The 16367-nt window shown below is 36.3% G+C and overlaps 1 protein-coding gene across 3 annotated transcripts in view; it reads left to right on the forward strand.

Moving 5' to 3' along the window:
- The window catches only part of LOC149562621 (folate-sensitive fragile site protein), a 171672-nt gene that overhangs the window by 43425 nt on the left and 111880 nt on the right, over positions 1-16367 (forward strand). For all 3 annotated transcript variants that reach the window (XM_089826097.1, XM_089826096.1, XM_089826098.1), the window contains exons 4-5: positions 3869-3952; positions 7174-7213. In XM_089826097.1, coding sequence (XP_089682223.1) covers positions 3869-3952; positions 7174-7213 — 124 coding nt within the window. The remainder of the gene's footprint in view (positions 1-3868; positions 3953-7173; positions 7214-16367) is intronic.

Below are 16367 nucleotides of genomic sequence, written 5' to 3' on the forward strand. Positions count from 1 at the left end.
CCTCTTTTATCTAGATCACTAGATAACATGGTGTTCAGAGTAGTGGCATAAAGTTTGGCAAAAGTATGTCCTATCATAATAGTTTTGTAGTTACCCGAATTAGAAGCAGGCCCAAATTTGTGAATAGGGTAAACCACATGTCTAGACTAGGAATCAGGAAACCTAGTGCAAACCACTCCATTAAAGAGTGTAGGAAGGTAAGATCCAAGAACTGAAGCACCAAGTTTGAAAAGTTCTGCTTGGAAACCCTCTTCATCTGCTGCTCTGCTGCATCTGAAAGATCTGATGGCCTCCATAATACTAGAGTAGGTGAACAAGCGACAGCAGGGAGGTGGAGAGGAGTGGAGAGGAGTGGAGAGGTGGCTGCGCAGGAATGTCGTAAAGCGTACTGATATGGGAGGTCAGAGAGTTTTAGTCGAGAGTGGAGGACGGGGGGAGCAACGAGGGAAAAGGGTACGCCAAAAGATCTGGGGATTCTGAATAAGCATGGAGCAAAGTGTTCTACATTGAATGGAGGCAAAGGAACGTTTCTTATGACGAAGAAAACAAAGATACGAAAGGCGCAGATGGGTGAAGGCAGGAGACTGAGCCTCAAAGGTGATAAGATTAGAGCGATGGAAAGCTTTGCAATAAGTATCAAACCATTTATTCATAGGACAGGTATTTCGACGCTTAGCTTTGAGAGAGGGAGGGGAACGGTGGGGAATAAAATGGAGAGCAGAATCCCAGATTGCAGAGGCAAGCGAATCAAACATGTCAGAGGCAGCAAGTGACTCATTAAAGCTAGTGGGTGTCAGAAGTCTCCTAAGGTGATACGTAAAAAGCTCACCATCACTCTCAGGGTAATGAAAGCGGGTAGGAAGGGAGACGGTATCAGCCAGGCAGAGCAAAGGCGGGGACGGATGGGGTGAAATGCAAACAAAAATGCAAAGAAGAGCATGATTAGCTAAGGGGAGACGCAAGATGGTGAAACTGCTAATGGAAGAAATGAAGGAATGAGAGGAAATGGCATAGTCAACAACACTCGCACCACCACAATGCGGACAACAGATAAAGAGGTCCGATCCAGGAATGAAGGATAAACTGTTTAGAATCAACAACCCAGAAGACTCACAGAGTTGGAGGAGGTGACGGCCATAAACTGAGAGCGGTCCAAGAGCATCCTTTGAGATGCGCGACAGGCCCATAATAGTCGGATCTAACTCAGAAGTGTAGTTTGAATCAGATCCACGATCATGTAAAGGAATCTGATAGAAATATTTAAAGAAAAAAATTCAAACTTGCAGTTTTTTGTACATATGTTCTATGTTCTATTCATTTTAAATATATATTATTCAAATGATCTTTGATAAAATATATTGATACAAATATTAAAATTACCACTTCTAATAGATCTTAATTAAATAATTTAAATTTTCTTAAATTTAAATTTATTTTTATTTAATTACAACAACAAAAGATAAATCACTAATAACAACAAATCCTTTTAGATTTAATGGTAAGAATCTATGTCCAGGCTTGAAATTTGGTAGTTTCATGCCTCAATTGCCATTCCTTATTTTTCTTCTACAACATATCATAGAGTATATATTACTATCGGTGTAACCATTGCACCTCCTTTTGGTGCAAGTGCTAGTTATGTTGAATGTCATAGTAATACATAAACAATTGGGTTGTCCATCACCTCCAACATGTCTTGGAATTCTTAGAAAATTAGATGAATGCTTTACACTTAGTTTACCTTTAGCACTAATAAAGTATTATTATAATGCATCGTCTCAGCATAGGTTGATGTACAGATATACATCTCAAGAAGTTTATTTATCCAGTGTGAAATTCAATTCTTAAACTTATGTATATTGTCTATTAACTTGGTTGATTTAACTCTTGAGCTCTAGATTAGTGGTTCTTGACGGACAAGTGTGATTCTAATAATGTGCCAGAGCTCTGAGACTTGCCAAAACTTGATGAGATTGGCCAAGACTCGTTGAGTCCCAAGCCGTGCGATCCTCAACCAGTTTGAGGGGCTTGGACTTGGCCTCGACCAAGCCTTGCGAGAAGTTAGATCTATTTTTTTTTTTTGTTTGAAGTCTCAAAATTAAATTTTTTTTTTTGGGTTTAATATCTCTCCATCTTTGACTCCACATCAGCCTCGTTCTCTTCAATTCAGTAGAATAGATACATGAAATACGACATTTAAGTCTGTGATTTATATTTCATGTATATATATTGTTAGGATGTTTGAGAGTGGTTTCAGATTTCTAGGATGTTTGAGAGTGTTTTCAGAATTTGTCAAATTCAATAATCAGCAAGCTCCTATAAACATTCTCTCTCTCTATGACTTATAAGTTTTATTTCATGTATATATTGTGAGGATGTTTGAGAGTGGTTTCAGATTTCTAGGAATTACAATGCAAATTCTAGGTTTTAGAAGATCTTATAACTTTTCAGACTTGGTAAGATTCACTAGCCGGCAAGTCAAATTCACTAATCGGCAAGCTTCTATCAACATTCTCTTTCTCTCTGTATCTGATTCTCTTTATCTGCCTTGAAACAACCTCTCTTGCTATCACTCTTCCTTTATTCCCTCTGTACCTCTATGCCCTCTATCTACCTCTCTTTATCTTTCTCTCTCCTCTCTTCCATGATCTAGACCTATCTCTTTAACCCTTAATTCCACACAAGAGGTGCTCCCCTCAACCTTGTTTTGGTGTTCACCCAAACCCCAAAGTGAGAAATAGAGAAGAGAGATAGAGAGAGAGCCTCACTCATTTGTATTCTTCTTTTTTATCCATTTTAGTCTTTATGTTGGCCTATTTCTTCATTTTATTTTTTTTCATTCTTTATTTTTCGATTGTCAGCTGTTGTTCTTGGTTGGCGTGTGGTCTGTCTAACCCTATCCTCTCCCCCCTTTTATTGGGTTTCAGGTCTGCAATCTATTAGTTTTCTCCTTTCTTCTCTTGCATGTCTTTTCCATCCTGATGATGGATCACAGAGTGTGATCTGGAACGCTGTTGAGTCAAATAGCTAATCCAGAAAACTAGCAGCAAATATTGTGGCAGCTATATCATCTAGGACGTACACTAGATGCCTTTGTAGGAAGGATTCTTGCTCCTCCAAGACCCTGAACCTTAGACTTGTAGTTTTTGTTTTGGTATTTGTTTGGAACATTTGATGCCATGAGTTCTATATACAATGAGTTTTGTATATATATATATATATATATATATATATCAGGTGTGCTATTTCTTGATGCTACAATTTGGGTTTATAGTTTACACTTACATATCTAAACTTGTGTATACGATCAAATTAGCTTTTATTTAATGGTGTTGTGTTTTAAAGGTTTGTTTAATGAAAGGGTGCATTAAACAAGTTTTAAATCTTTAAAAATTTCTAAGTTTCTTGGATTTTTTCACTTTGCCAAGTCTTCCCAAGTTTTCACCAAATCTTGAATCCAGAGTCGGGTCAGCCTTGCAAAGTCCTTGTCGAGTCCGAGTCCTGAAACTATGGATTTGATTTTGATTTGTAGGGAAGGATTTGCATGTACAATTTTTTGCAGTACTATCATGATAATTTTGTAGGAAGCTCAAGTGGCATATCCTGATTCTTGAAAATTCCCCCCTGTAATCTGTGTTGGCAACGATGCTTTTTTTCGTACCTTAAGGAATAAATGATAAACATTTGTGCTGAGAAGCTGGATATTGTGATAGCAATATACTTCTATTTAAGGGTTTGAGTTCCAACTATGTGGTTGAATGTGTTAGTTGTGGTGGTAAACTGTGAGTTTGCTTTAAATGTGTTTACTTATATTTTTCTGTTGTGTAGTGTGCATCAGTAATGATTTTTCCCCTTGTGCATGAAAAAGGTTCATTCGTGGTGAGGAGGATGATCTGGATTCTTCATGGGAACAAAGACTGGCAAAACGTTACTACGACAAACTATTCAAAGAGTATCCTTATATTCATCTACTTTTCTGTTTATGAAATTGTTGGCTCTCATGTTTGTTCATTTCATCTGTTAAATTTTGGATATTTTATCAGTGTAATGGCTTTAGAGATGCTAATATATATAATTGTATTTAATACAATAAGCATGGTATGCAAAATTGTGGAATTGAGTTCTGCCATTTCTCATCTTCCGGGGCAGATTTAATACATTTGCTCGAACAACATGGTAATAGGTTCTTAGTATCTTAGACCATAGTTCAAAATATCTCAGATATATCTGTGATAAGTCTACTTATCGCAATATTTATTGGCTACCAAGAAGTGACATCAACTTATCTTGGATTAGCTATTGCAAAGAAGCTTCAAAATATTGCAGAGAATCCGGTACAATTTCAGTGACATTTCTCTGTTATATCGCGATAAATAGCAAAGTTATTGCCCACAGGCTGGTTATAGGCAGAATGGCCCTAAAATCATTTTTCTGATTGGAAAAACAGATCTGGAGAGGAGAGAAAGGGCAAAGAGGAGAAAGAAGGTTACATCAGGATTGAGAAGACAGATTTTTGTCTGGAAAAAGTAAAACAGATCTTAAGTTCCCGGTAATTTTCCAAAGAATTTTCATACTTCTCTGATATTTGCCTATATCTTTTTTTGGCTGTATCATTATGAGAGTAACACAGAACTCGTGAATTATAGGGATAGTTAAAATGAAACAGTAAATTTTATCAGTCCAATCATACTTTCTCCTAATATAGTGCTGTATTGGATCTTTTGAATCCCTTTTGAAACAAAATATATTATCTAGGGCAAAATTTCTGTCGGTTCGAGTATTGCCACATTGTAATATAATTACAAAAACGAAACAGATGGAATGCATTGGAAAAGAATAAGAGATCTGATGGAGCTGCTCCTATGTGGTGATCATTCTGAAAGTCTGGTTGTTTGGTAGTGGAGAGACTGATTGCAATCTTGTAAAAGTTTTGTTAGATGCCGGGGGTATCGATCATATATGCTAGATTATGTGGTAGCAGGGTTGATAAAATGCAGATTTGAAGTGTGAAGCTAAAAACCCTTACTTTTAGTAAACAGTTGAGAGAATGGAATCATATGCTTCTGTGTTTCGTGAACTTTTTGTTAATTTTCAAATATGTGGTTTTTCCAGTGTCTAACATCATGCAATGACTTATGAGGATTCAGTTGCATTCATTTGAGTCAATCTTCATTGACTCAAATTTGATGAATTCTGGTTTAGAAAAATATCTCTCATTGGCATGAATGATACACTTAGCCCCCATTGCGCCATAACGATCACAGGGATGAAATAATGGGACTTCCTGGGGTCTTCCATCCCAGAACTGCTCCAGCTCAAGCATGCTTAGCCATATGGTCTTGGTGAAATCCCAAGCTCCTTTATATTTCTGATACTACTTTAGATATTTAGTATTTACTGATTTTCTTGGAAGCTCTAAAATTGAATCTGTTACTGTTTCACAACTCTTAAAGTTGGTGCTCTATGTGCCCTCTGTGCTGTATAGTACAATAAGTTGCATGAACTTATATACACTAAAAATGTTTGCCCTCTTAGGAGTAGCTGTTGGGCTTATGATAGAGCTTGCTATTTGGGCTTTATTTAAGCATAGTGCATTGAAGAGAGCTCAATTGGGTTCATTCACTACTTGCATTGATTTCTCAGATTGGCAGGTTTCAGTGTTGTAGCTATTCCCCTAACTCAAGAAAAGTATTCGTCATGTCTGACATATTATTTAAAATTATTAAAAGTTGCTTCTTCTGTTCTGTGCTAACTGGAACAGCGTCCCAGCTCTGTTGCACATCTATTTGGTGGTGCTTTACCATTTAAGTGTTCACATTATCTCTTATTCTTTCCTTGGACTGGGAACTTCTGTTGTAGGGTTCTTATGGGTTTAGTTGTTGGCTTATAGTAATGACAACTCTTATTCTTTTCCATTGAAACACATGTATGGGTTTACCTATTCTCAATCTTGGGTTACTTAAATGCCAGCTAATTACTTTACAGCTCTCATCTTCATGTTTACCAGTTAAGTTTGTTTCTTGAATCTCCATGTAACCAGAGTCTGAACATCTTCATTGGAAGCTGGTCCAATCTTTTTCTTTTGGTCCCTGAGATTGAGGTTTTAGACTGTAATTACTGGCAGAAATATTATTCATAATATTGATTTAATATTTGAATTTTGAAGTGCTTGCACATTCGAGACCTGATTTAAACATTTAACCATAGTGGCTCCAAAGTATGATCAGGCCACCATTATTAACCTTGATTTGCATAGTTTACAACTGCAAGAATAAAATCCAAATGGAGTGGACTCCTAACTAAGACAATTTTCTCCCCAGAAGAAGGTTAAACAGAGAAAGCACAAGCAAAGCCGACATATGAACCATTATGTGCACTACAGGAGCTCCCAAATTTCCTGTCCCTAATCTTATATCTGAGCTGAAGAATGAGGCAAAATGATGCTTTCAGCGGCTTACATTAAATATTAGGCTATATTGTTTTTATATTTAACTGTTATGAGAATCCGAATTTCATGCCGGCAGATACTGCTATCTTTCTAGTCTGCGCTGTCAAGTTTTCTGATATATTCAATCTGGAAAATCATGATTGTTTGTTCATTTGGTGAATTATATCCAATAATAAGGAGCTATGATAAGTTGATAATCCTTAAGAGTGAAGATCCCGACCAATACTAAATTTTTCATGTAGAGATGATTTTTAAAAAAATTGATCTGTACATTGAAAATACTGTTATTGAAGTTTATGTTTTGAATTTGAAATTTTGAATATTCAAGATAGTGTATCTTAACAAACTTTACACGAGAATGCAAGTTATGCAAAGAAATAATCTAAATTAGAGACTTTACTTGGTATTTTGAAGAGAAACAGTACGACCTGGTCATTTTTATAAAAATCTTTTAATGAAGAGTCCAAGTACTAGACACGTGGATGTTACTACAGCAATGCCATGCCTTGATGTTCATGTGCGATATCTAATTTTGCATTTGATGGTATCAAATCCGGTTGAAGTGAAACATTCATGCAGAAATACCTAATGCTTGATGAAGTTTTTCCCTTTGATTTTTGAATGAGTGGCTACTCTGTTGATTTTATTATGCTTCATTACTTGTTTGCTTTTATATAGGAGCATTAGAAAAACTTGTAAGCGTGTCAAACCTTGACATGATGAAGGTATTGCATTGCTGATATGTCAAAATACAAGGAGGGAAAGGTACTACTCTCACCTTGAACTTGTTTATATGATGGAGCAAGGCACACCAAGTTCATGTGTTTGTGATAGCAAGACATTTAAATTGGACTACTTTCATGCATACCCACACATAGAAATACAATCATTTGTTGATTCTGAAGCTGTGTTATAGTGAATTATGATTATATTTATTTGATTGTATCGTTGATTAATATAGTTTGGAGAATGGTAACAACATTGTAAATCTGTTCATAGAGTAGAATTGTTATGTATTGCAGTTCTAAGAATGATGACAATACCTTATTCCTAGCATGCTATCTTTTATAGATGATCTTAATAGAAAATGTGTGTGTATTTGAGAAAAAATTGGATCATGAGCACTCAAGATATGAAGGAAAGATACTTTTAATGTGGTGGAGGTTAAACTTGTCTTTCACATGAGCTTGAAATGTTAAGTAGTTGCATGTTAATATGTTCTTCATTGAATTTGATAATTGGTTTTTTTCAAAGCAAGCTGTAAGGTCTCATTGGATATTAGCATGGTTACACCGACTTGGGGTACGCGAGGAGGGGGGCACAAGTTTTTAGGATGGGGGGTACAACTTTCCAGGATGGGGGATACAGGGGCCTCAATTTGGGGACGACGACAAGGAACGAGGACAAGGGGTATATAGTATATACTATACATATGATACTTATGTTACTAATTATGAAAAGATGTATAACAATACAAGACATAAATATGAAGTATAAGTTCATCAAGACCGTTATTGCTAGTTTAGTTTTACATTGCATTGAACATTGAGTGTGTTGGTTCCCAACACTGCAGATTGGAAATTCAAGAGCTTGCCAATTCTTCGATAGGATCCCACACTTAGTTCTGGTCAACAAATGAGAATCTCATTGATTCCCCTACACTTTAGGCTCCGCTACACCCAAGCGGGTAGATCTTCACCTTAAACGTTGGCTGCTTGGCTCAAGCTTTTTCTATAGTGAGTTTAAGCTTTGGAGTTCTTCGGTTGGCATGGTTGTTGAACTCGATCAATATGAATATATGTGCTTGCTTCGAATGAATGTTTTGTATAAGGTTTTTAACAATGGATTTGAGGTTTGTAAGAAGGAAGTTATAGATTTTCTGACATACTTCAATGATAAAATGACCAATGCTTTAGGCTATTTAGGCAACATATTTAACTACAATGAAGGTTATAATGTACAAATTTATAATGTTCTATGCACAAAGACTATAAACTAGTGTAACCTAGGTGTTGGCACCTAGGTCAAAACCCTGAAGCACCGGGTGCGCATGTGTCCCTGGTGTGGGTGCATCACGCACCCGAGTACCCCCATCGGGTGAAAATCACAGCCGCACCGAGTGAGCACCCGAGTGGGATGTGGGGACACAGTTGTGTCTTGAGTGCTGGGGTGCAGCGGTGCACGCTCGAGTGCACGTGGAGTGCTGCTGGGGCATTGACTTGAAAGTCAAAAAAAAAAGAAGAACTTTTTGCCATTTGTTTTATTGTTTGTTTTTGCTAGGGAACCCTAATTGGGTGTGGGTTCAATGTGGTCTATTTCAAGGCTTAATAAGGCCAATACACCTCATTTTCATTTCATTGTTTTGGAGCAGCAAGGAGCAAAGTGAGCAAAAGAGGTTGGAGGAGTTTGTGAGAGCTTAGTGGGTGATTTTGCAAGGGATTGCAAGATCAATAGGAGTAACAAGATTTGATTTGGCAAGTGTCTCATCAAGTTCAAGGTAGTTTTTTATTATTTCACAACATTTTTTGTTGTTTTAGAAATCAATTTATAATTTACTTTTAGCTTTGAATTTTCGAACGTTTCGTTCTTGAATCTTGTTGATAGTTCTCTGATTTTTTTATTTTTATTAATTTTTTGTTATTAAAATAGGCTGAAACATATTTAACTTACTTTTTTATATATTTCTAAATAGTAAAGTTTTAAGTAGGCTAAAATTAGTTTGTTATAATGTTTTTTTAAATAATTATTAATTACTTGGACTGAAATGAATCATGATTCATAATAATTTTTATTTTGTGAAATGCAGTTTTATAAATGGCATCTAGATCCACTCAAAGTGGAGAAGACATGAAAATTAATGAGGGAAGTGCATCTGATTATGAGCTTGAGCCTGAGATAAGTGATCATGGGGCTAATATAAATGTCCAATTTGAGGAAGAGCCTCCTTATGTTGCACTAGGGGTGCCTTCTATTGATTGCCCTGAACTGATTTGGCGCAATTTGCTAGGAGTCCTTATGATCCAAAGTCCCCTCTAAAACAGTTTGCTAGGAAAATTACATGCTCTATACCTATAGGTGGTGGCACACGCAAATGGAAGTGTTATATATGTAGCTCAAAATGGTTTGGCAGCATTACAAGAATTAATGCACACCTTTTTTGGACTGGTTATGGTGTGAACCCATGCATATTCTTGGCAAATCTTGAAAATGTGAAATTCAGAATTGAAGAGAACAAACTATGGGGCATTTTTGATGATAGTGAAGTCTCATTGCCTAGATATTTGGCTTCTAGGCAATATGTACAGAGTATACAATAGTTATAGGGGCAATGAGATACATCTACTCGTATCTTGCATTAGAGAGCAGGGACTATATCACATACACCATCCTTTTCCTCACCTACACACAATTCAACAAGAGATAGCAGCAAGGGGAAATGGAAAGCAACTACAAGTCGTGGTAGTAACTCCATTGCTCATTTATTTAACATGCACGCAAGGGAGCGGTTAGATGATGCTGTTGGTGATTTATTTTTTTCCAATGGCATCCCTATGCATGTGGCTTGATCTTCCTATTTTATGAGGATGATGTCCATGGCAGTGAAAGAGGGAGAGCCATTATATGTGCCACCAGGTGACCATAAGTTGAGGACCACTGTTGGATAGAGCCTATGACAAGGTTGGAATCTTGATGGAGCAGATGAAGGCATGTTGGATGGATTTAGGTTGCAACATTATCATGGATGGGTGGACGAACATTAGTCATCGTCCACTCATCAACATTATGGGCATATGCACCGAGGGCCCATACATTTTGGAGGCAGTTGATTGTTGAGGGCATCATAAAGATACTGATTTTCAATTTCATGTGCTTAGGGAAACCATTGAGGAGATTGGGCCACAAAATGTGGTCCAAGTTGTGACAGATGCAACACGTGTGCAAAGCTGCAGAGAGGCTTGTTGAGGTAGCCTATAAGCATATTTGGTGGACTCCATGTTGTGTGCATGCCATGAATAATGCACTCAAAGAGGGAAAATTGACTCGATTAGACAGGCGGTTAATGATGAGAGAGAGGTGTAGATGTTTATCTGCAATCACCATATATTTTTCAAGAGCTTTGCAAAGATGCAATTCTTGAATCTAGTTTAGACTAGATACGCATCATATTATATTCTCTTGGAGAGAATGATTGAGTTGCAAGAGCCATTGCAACTCATGGTTATGACACAAGAATGGAATTGATGGCCTGAGTCTAGAGTAGAGCAGGGGAAGAGGGTGAAGGAGATAGTGAAGAGTGATCAGTTTTGGAGTGACGCAAAATACACAGTCTCCATCATTACTCCGATGTTTTAGGTGATTAGATATGGAGATGCAGATTCACTTAGCCTTGGAGAGGTTTATGAGTGGATTGATTCTATGCTTGGGTAGATGAGGGTTGCTGTGCGTGAGAGAGATGCCAGTCTAACATTCTATACAGAGCACATTGAGCCTATCATTCACCGTAGGTGGGAGAAGCTGAACACTCCTTTGCACATGGCCACCTATGCATTGAACCCGAAGAGGTACATACCTAGGCCTGGTAGAGTCACACCACTTCAGGATGATGAGGTGAAGAATGGGTTCTTTCGGTGCATTGCCAAGATGTATGATACTAAGACTGCTAGTGAGATTCGCAAAAAGTGGTCCGAATTTGCTAGGCTTTCAGGTAATCCATAAATCTTGATTCGGTGCTTTAAACTCTTTATATTATTATAGTTATAAGCTCTTTTAATTGTTACTTATAACTTTATAAGTTATTTTAATATTATGTTGTAAACTTGTAATGTAGGATATTTGGATATTGCAAAGGTGGATCTCAAAACTATGGCACAGAGGAATCCCATTTTGTGGTGGAAATGTCATGGGTCACAAAAGTCAAAGATCCCCTCAATAGCCATCCGATTGCTTTCTCAGGTTTGTAGTTCCACCCCTTTAAAATCTTAACTTTAAGAGTTTTACTTTACTGATTTATGATTTCATTGATTCAATGATTTATCATTTATCATTTGTTACAAATTATATGAACGTTTGTTTGTAAGTTGTAACTTTCAATTTTTTTTTATCTCAGGTTTCTAGCTCCTCAATTGTAGAGAGGAATTGCTCCACCTATAGCTTTATCCACTCTGTTACGAGGAACAAACATACCTCTAAGGGAGCAGAGAAGTTTGTTGCTGTACATGGTTTCTTGTGGCCCAAAGATCACAAGACACATGAGTACAAGGAGAGCCTAGCAACATGATGGGATGTGGAGCCAGAGGATCCAGCTCAGATTGTTGAGGATGATGATGCAACAAAAGCCAATGTAGGGGTAGTTGGTATTGTTTGGAGGATTAGGGTCTTACCCATGAGGAGTCTAGTAGTTCTAGTGATGAGGACTTCGGTATAGGGGGATGATTAGAGAGCACTTGGGGTGATTCCTTTCTCATTATTGACATTTTGTCATTTTGTTAATTGTACTCACTTTGATATGGCTATGATACATTATTTGAAATTTCATTTCACTGTTTCATGCCACTCGGTTCATTCTCATCATGAGCATCTTTATGATAAATGATATTCATATTTGAACAATGAATTTTGAATTTTTCATCTTCGTCATTTGTCATGTCCCCCATTTTCCTTCAATAGAATTAAATAATAAACAAAAACAAAATAATAATAAAATAAATAAATAAAGCATAATAGAAATTTTAATAGAAAAATATAATAGAAAATATTATAATGTCATAAAGATATAATATATTAAAATCAATAATAAATAAATATCAATGGTCAATAGAATATTCATTAATAATAATATACATATATTGAATATCATTGATATATTTTAAATAATAACATTTACATGTGATATATATCAAATGATAAATGAGAAATAATAATCTATCATGTAGAATAAATAATATTAAAGTAAAGATAAATAATATAATCTAATATATATAAATATAATTAAATATCGTCATATAGTCCTGTATAAACAAAACAAATAATGAAGGGTCATGTCTCATTACAGGCATGATATAAGAAACATTAGAACTAAATAAGAAGTGGATAGATGGGGGGGATTATTTTGGCTTACCAAGGAAAAAAGAGGACTCTCCGACTACCGTGGGAAGAAGACTTCAGATGGATGTAGAAGGGAATCAATAGTATTATCCAGCACTCGGCAAAGGAAGATCAAGCGATCAGCAACCAAGTTAGAGGAGGGTGAAGCCAAGATTGACCATTCCGTCCAGTCATACACATAGTGCACATTTAAATAGGTGCAAATATGAACTCGATACCTCAGAGTACATACGGACAGACATAGGAGACCGAACGAAGGATTGTTATCTCATTGTGAGAGGATAGGGATTATGTACTAGTATACCTGCGTGATTCATAAGTCCTCCATAATCGTTGAGAGATTGCAGATGGCTAGTTAAGATACAGACAACCACATCAATTGAGGAAGAATAAGGAACACTGGAGATAAACATGATAATCTGCAAATTATATTAAATTAGGACAGAGATTCTGGGAACAGAGAGAACGATATTTACAGATGGACAAAGGATAGAGAGTAGAAGCCATGGAGAAGATATGCGTTGGCAAAGGGATCCGGACAGCTTAAGGATGTAGATACGAAGTGACAGATTCAAGTGGCAGAGTTTTTATTACCCGCAAATGATTGCAATGAATAAATATATTTTCCTTTCAAGTCTAATGTTTGCCACAATTCACGTGAGACAGAGATATCTATTAAAACATGGGTGTGGAAATACTCCTTTACGGTGCTATTGAAGGTGTTGCACAGACTCTGTCATATTCCAGCAAACTGGCAAGTTGGACATGATGCATTTGATATATAGAAGATTCATGGTTTCCAGATTTTGCTTCGAGGAAGTGGGGGTTAGTAATCTATCCCTACAGCTGAAGCAATTAAAATAAAAGAAGCATAAACAAACTCAAAAGTGCACAGAATATTACACTCAATTTCAAAATTTTTAATATCAGACTTTATATCTGCACATCACTATTGGAATAGAACATTGATTTGTATGTGAGTGGTAGAGTTAGCGAGGAGCAATATTGAACAGCTAGAAGATTGTATCGTTTGTGATTGCTATTATGTAAACTAGGATCTGAATATCATTATATCAGCCAATTTGTAGCAGCAAGGGAATAATGTGAAATATGCACATGATTGGAAACATTAAGAGGTCAATGTTGTATTAAGGAAACAAGCATTCATTCCCAAGGCCAAAAACCAAAGAACAAAGGTTCCAGGTAGTAAGCCAAGTGTTGGTCAAAGTTACAGCTGAAGACAAGTAACCAATACTGAATAGTGATCTCATCCAAGCATTCGATTGAATGCCAATGCTATATTTATAAAATTTGTAATGTTTTTTAATGGGAGAATGGGAGAGGATTGAGCTAAGGAATTAAGTTGAATTTTTTTTAAAGTTCTATTAAGGGATATTACATCATTTGATAAATTGATAGTCAATGGTTGACTTACATGGTACTATGCATGGTTTATATTTTTAAATTATCATAATCATTATTATGTTTAAAAGTTTTAGTATTTTACTAAGTTCAATGGTCATTGGTAATGGTTATGAAGTTTCAAGTTTCAAGTTTGAACTTATGGTTCGTGAATCACATTTCAATTTTCTATATTCAACTATATTTGGTATGTCATATTGAAGTATCACTTGCATGACTCCTAGTCATCTTGATTGCCTTTATATACAAGACACTTCTATGATGTAGTCCAATTATTTGATTGCCCATTATCATTTGATCAATATTGAATTATTCATTTGATCATATCATTTGTCTCTCTTGTGCTATCAATTGTGCTTGTAGATCTTGGCACTTTCATTCTTTGCCTTAGGCAAATTCTTACATAAGAGCTTGAGGCAAATTCTTACATGGTATTAGAGCCGAAGGAGCATTCACTACATAGCCATTAGAAAGAATTTTGTTGCAGGTCAAGATTGGAGCTTGCTAGTGCAAATCAGATGTTGCCATCACATTTAGAAGGTCCAAAAACCCCTAAATTGACTCTTGTTTCATCCAAATCGGACATTTGAGGTGAAAGCTAGAGTCTTTTGAATTTTGAGCAATCTCCCTCATTTGAACTCTTTTTTTCGAGCAATTTTTTTTTGTTTTGGGGTAGAATTTGGTGATCTACACATTGGTGCAAGTTAGTTGTGATTTCTGCTCCTGAATTTTTCTGAAAATCACAAATCTCGACTTTTACAACTTTAGAGGCTTCATTGAGGTTCATAAGAACACATTTTTAGGTGCCTTTTTTTTTTGAAGGTGCATAATTTTTATCTACTTTCAATATTTAGTATCAGTTTGGAGTAATTTTGAGTGGACACAGTACTTTCAACATTTGGTCATTTTTGGCCTATTTTGGCACTTGTAGTTGTTTAGATCCTTGAGAGATCTTGTGTCTTATGTACTTGAGTTTGTTATAGCTTCATATTTTCTATTGTAACCATCAAATTCAAAAGTCCACTTTGTTTCATTTTGACAAGTGGCCAATTGTACTCATGCTACATATAAAGTGCCAAAATCATATATTTAGGGGGGGTTCCTTGATTCATTGCATTTGGGGGGTGCATTGATTAGTACATCATGGATGAGGATGATTTAATTACCTTGACAACACAAAACTATATACAATAAAGTGAATTAGTTCACTTATCTTAGTGAGCATAATGCATTGCCATATGTGAAAGGACTTTCATACAATGGTGACACTATTGCAATCATTTGTCATGCACTTTATGTACATATGGATATGGAGGTTAGGATTTACTTGATGACATGAAGTCAATTGATTTTTATGATGTTTGGGTCTATCTTTGGAGATGTATGGAGATCCACGTGTTCCTTCATTCCCAAAGGATCTTTTACCTCCAGTTGTAGCTCCTTCCTCTCCAGTTGAGATCACTACATCTACTATCGTTTCTGATGATACTTGTATTCACACATTTATGGATTCAGGTCATTCATTGTAGCAGGACATTCCTTGTCTTTCAATTGTAGCTCCTTGGGATGACTTCTTGACAAACATTGTAGGTTTGTTTGTGGAGTCCTACATTGAGGATATGGGAGACACTATTGATGATATATATCTTCTCTTTGTTAAAGATGATCCTTCTTTAGTTGTTGCAAGGGAACACTCTGACCCTCATGATTCTCCACTTGATCTTTCTTTCGAGTTTGACATGATTGTGGATACTTTCTTACAACATTTGTAGGAGGTCTCTTTCATTTTAGAGAAGACATTCTAGCCTTTGGAGATTGGTTTACATGAATCTCAAACTTCACTTGAGATGTCATATTGCATGGTTGATTATGCTCATGTGTTGGAGATTCCTTTCCAATATACTGAGGCATAATACATTTTGAGGGTTCTTCCTATCGATTCGGAAAGATTCTTTGTTACACTTATGACACCATTCCTTCCTAAAGGGAGGGCCATCTTTTAGTTTTCATGGTGCCGCTTCTACATTGATCCACGAGCATCTATCATGGGTGTACTACATTCTACATTAATGGGGGGCTTCTTTGCTTCTCTTCCCGCTTCTTTTGAGGAGACCACATTTTCTTTGGAGTTTGATCCACATTCCTATATGGAGCAGTTACCATTAGTTCCTTTGTTGTCACCTTCTTCTGGGCCTAATCCTAATTGGTTAGTGGCATCTTCATCATTCAAGGACATCGTGACACATGATCAAACTTCAAATAGTTCATAGTTCAATTGGATTCCCCTTCCTTCTTCCTATCGACAATGGGAAGCCTTCTTGCATTTTTACTTGGTTTATCTTCTTTCTAAGGGGAAAAATGTTGTTTGTAGACATTGGACCACATTTTCTCT

This window comes from Cupressus sempervirens, chromosome 4, assembly GCF_028749045.1.
Source record: "Cupressus sempervirens isolate cs-2001-9-10 chromosome 4, ASM2874904v1, whole genome shotgun sequence".
NCBI lineage: Eukaryota > Viridiplantae > Streptophyta > Pinopsida > Cupressales > Cupressaceae > Cupressus > Cupressus sempervirens.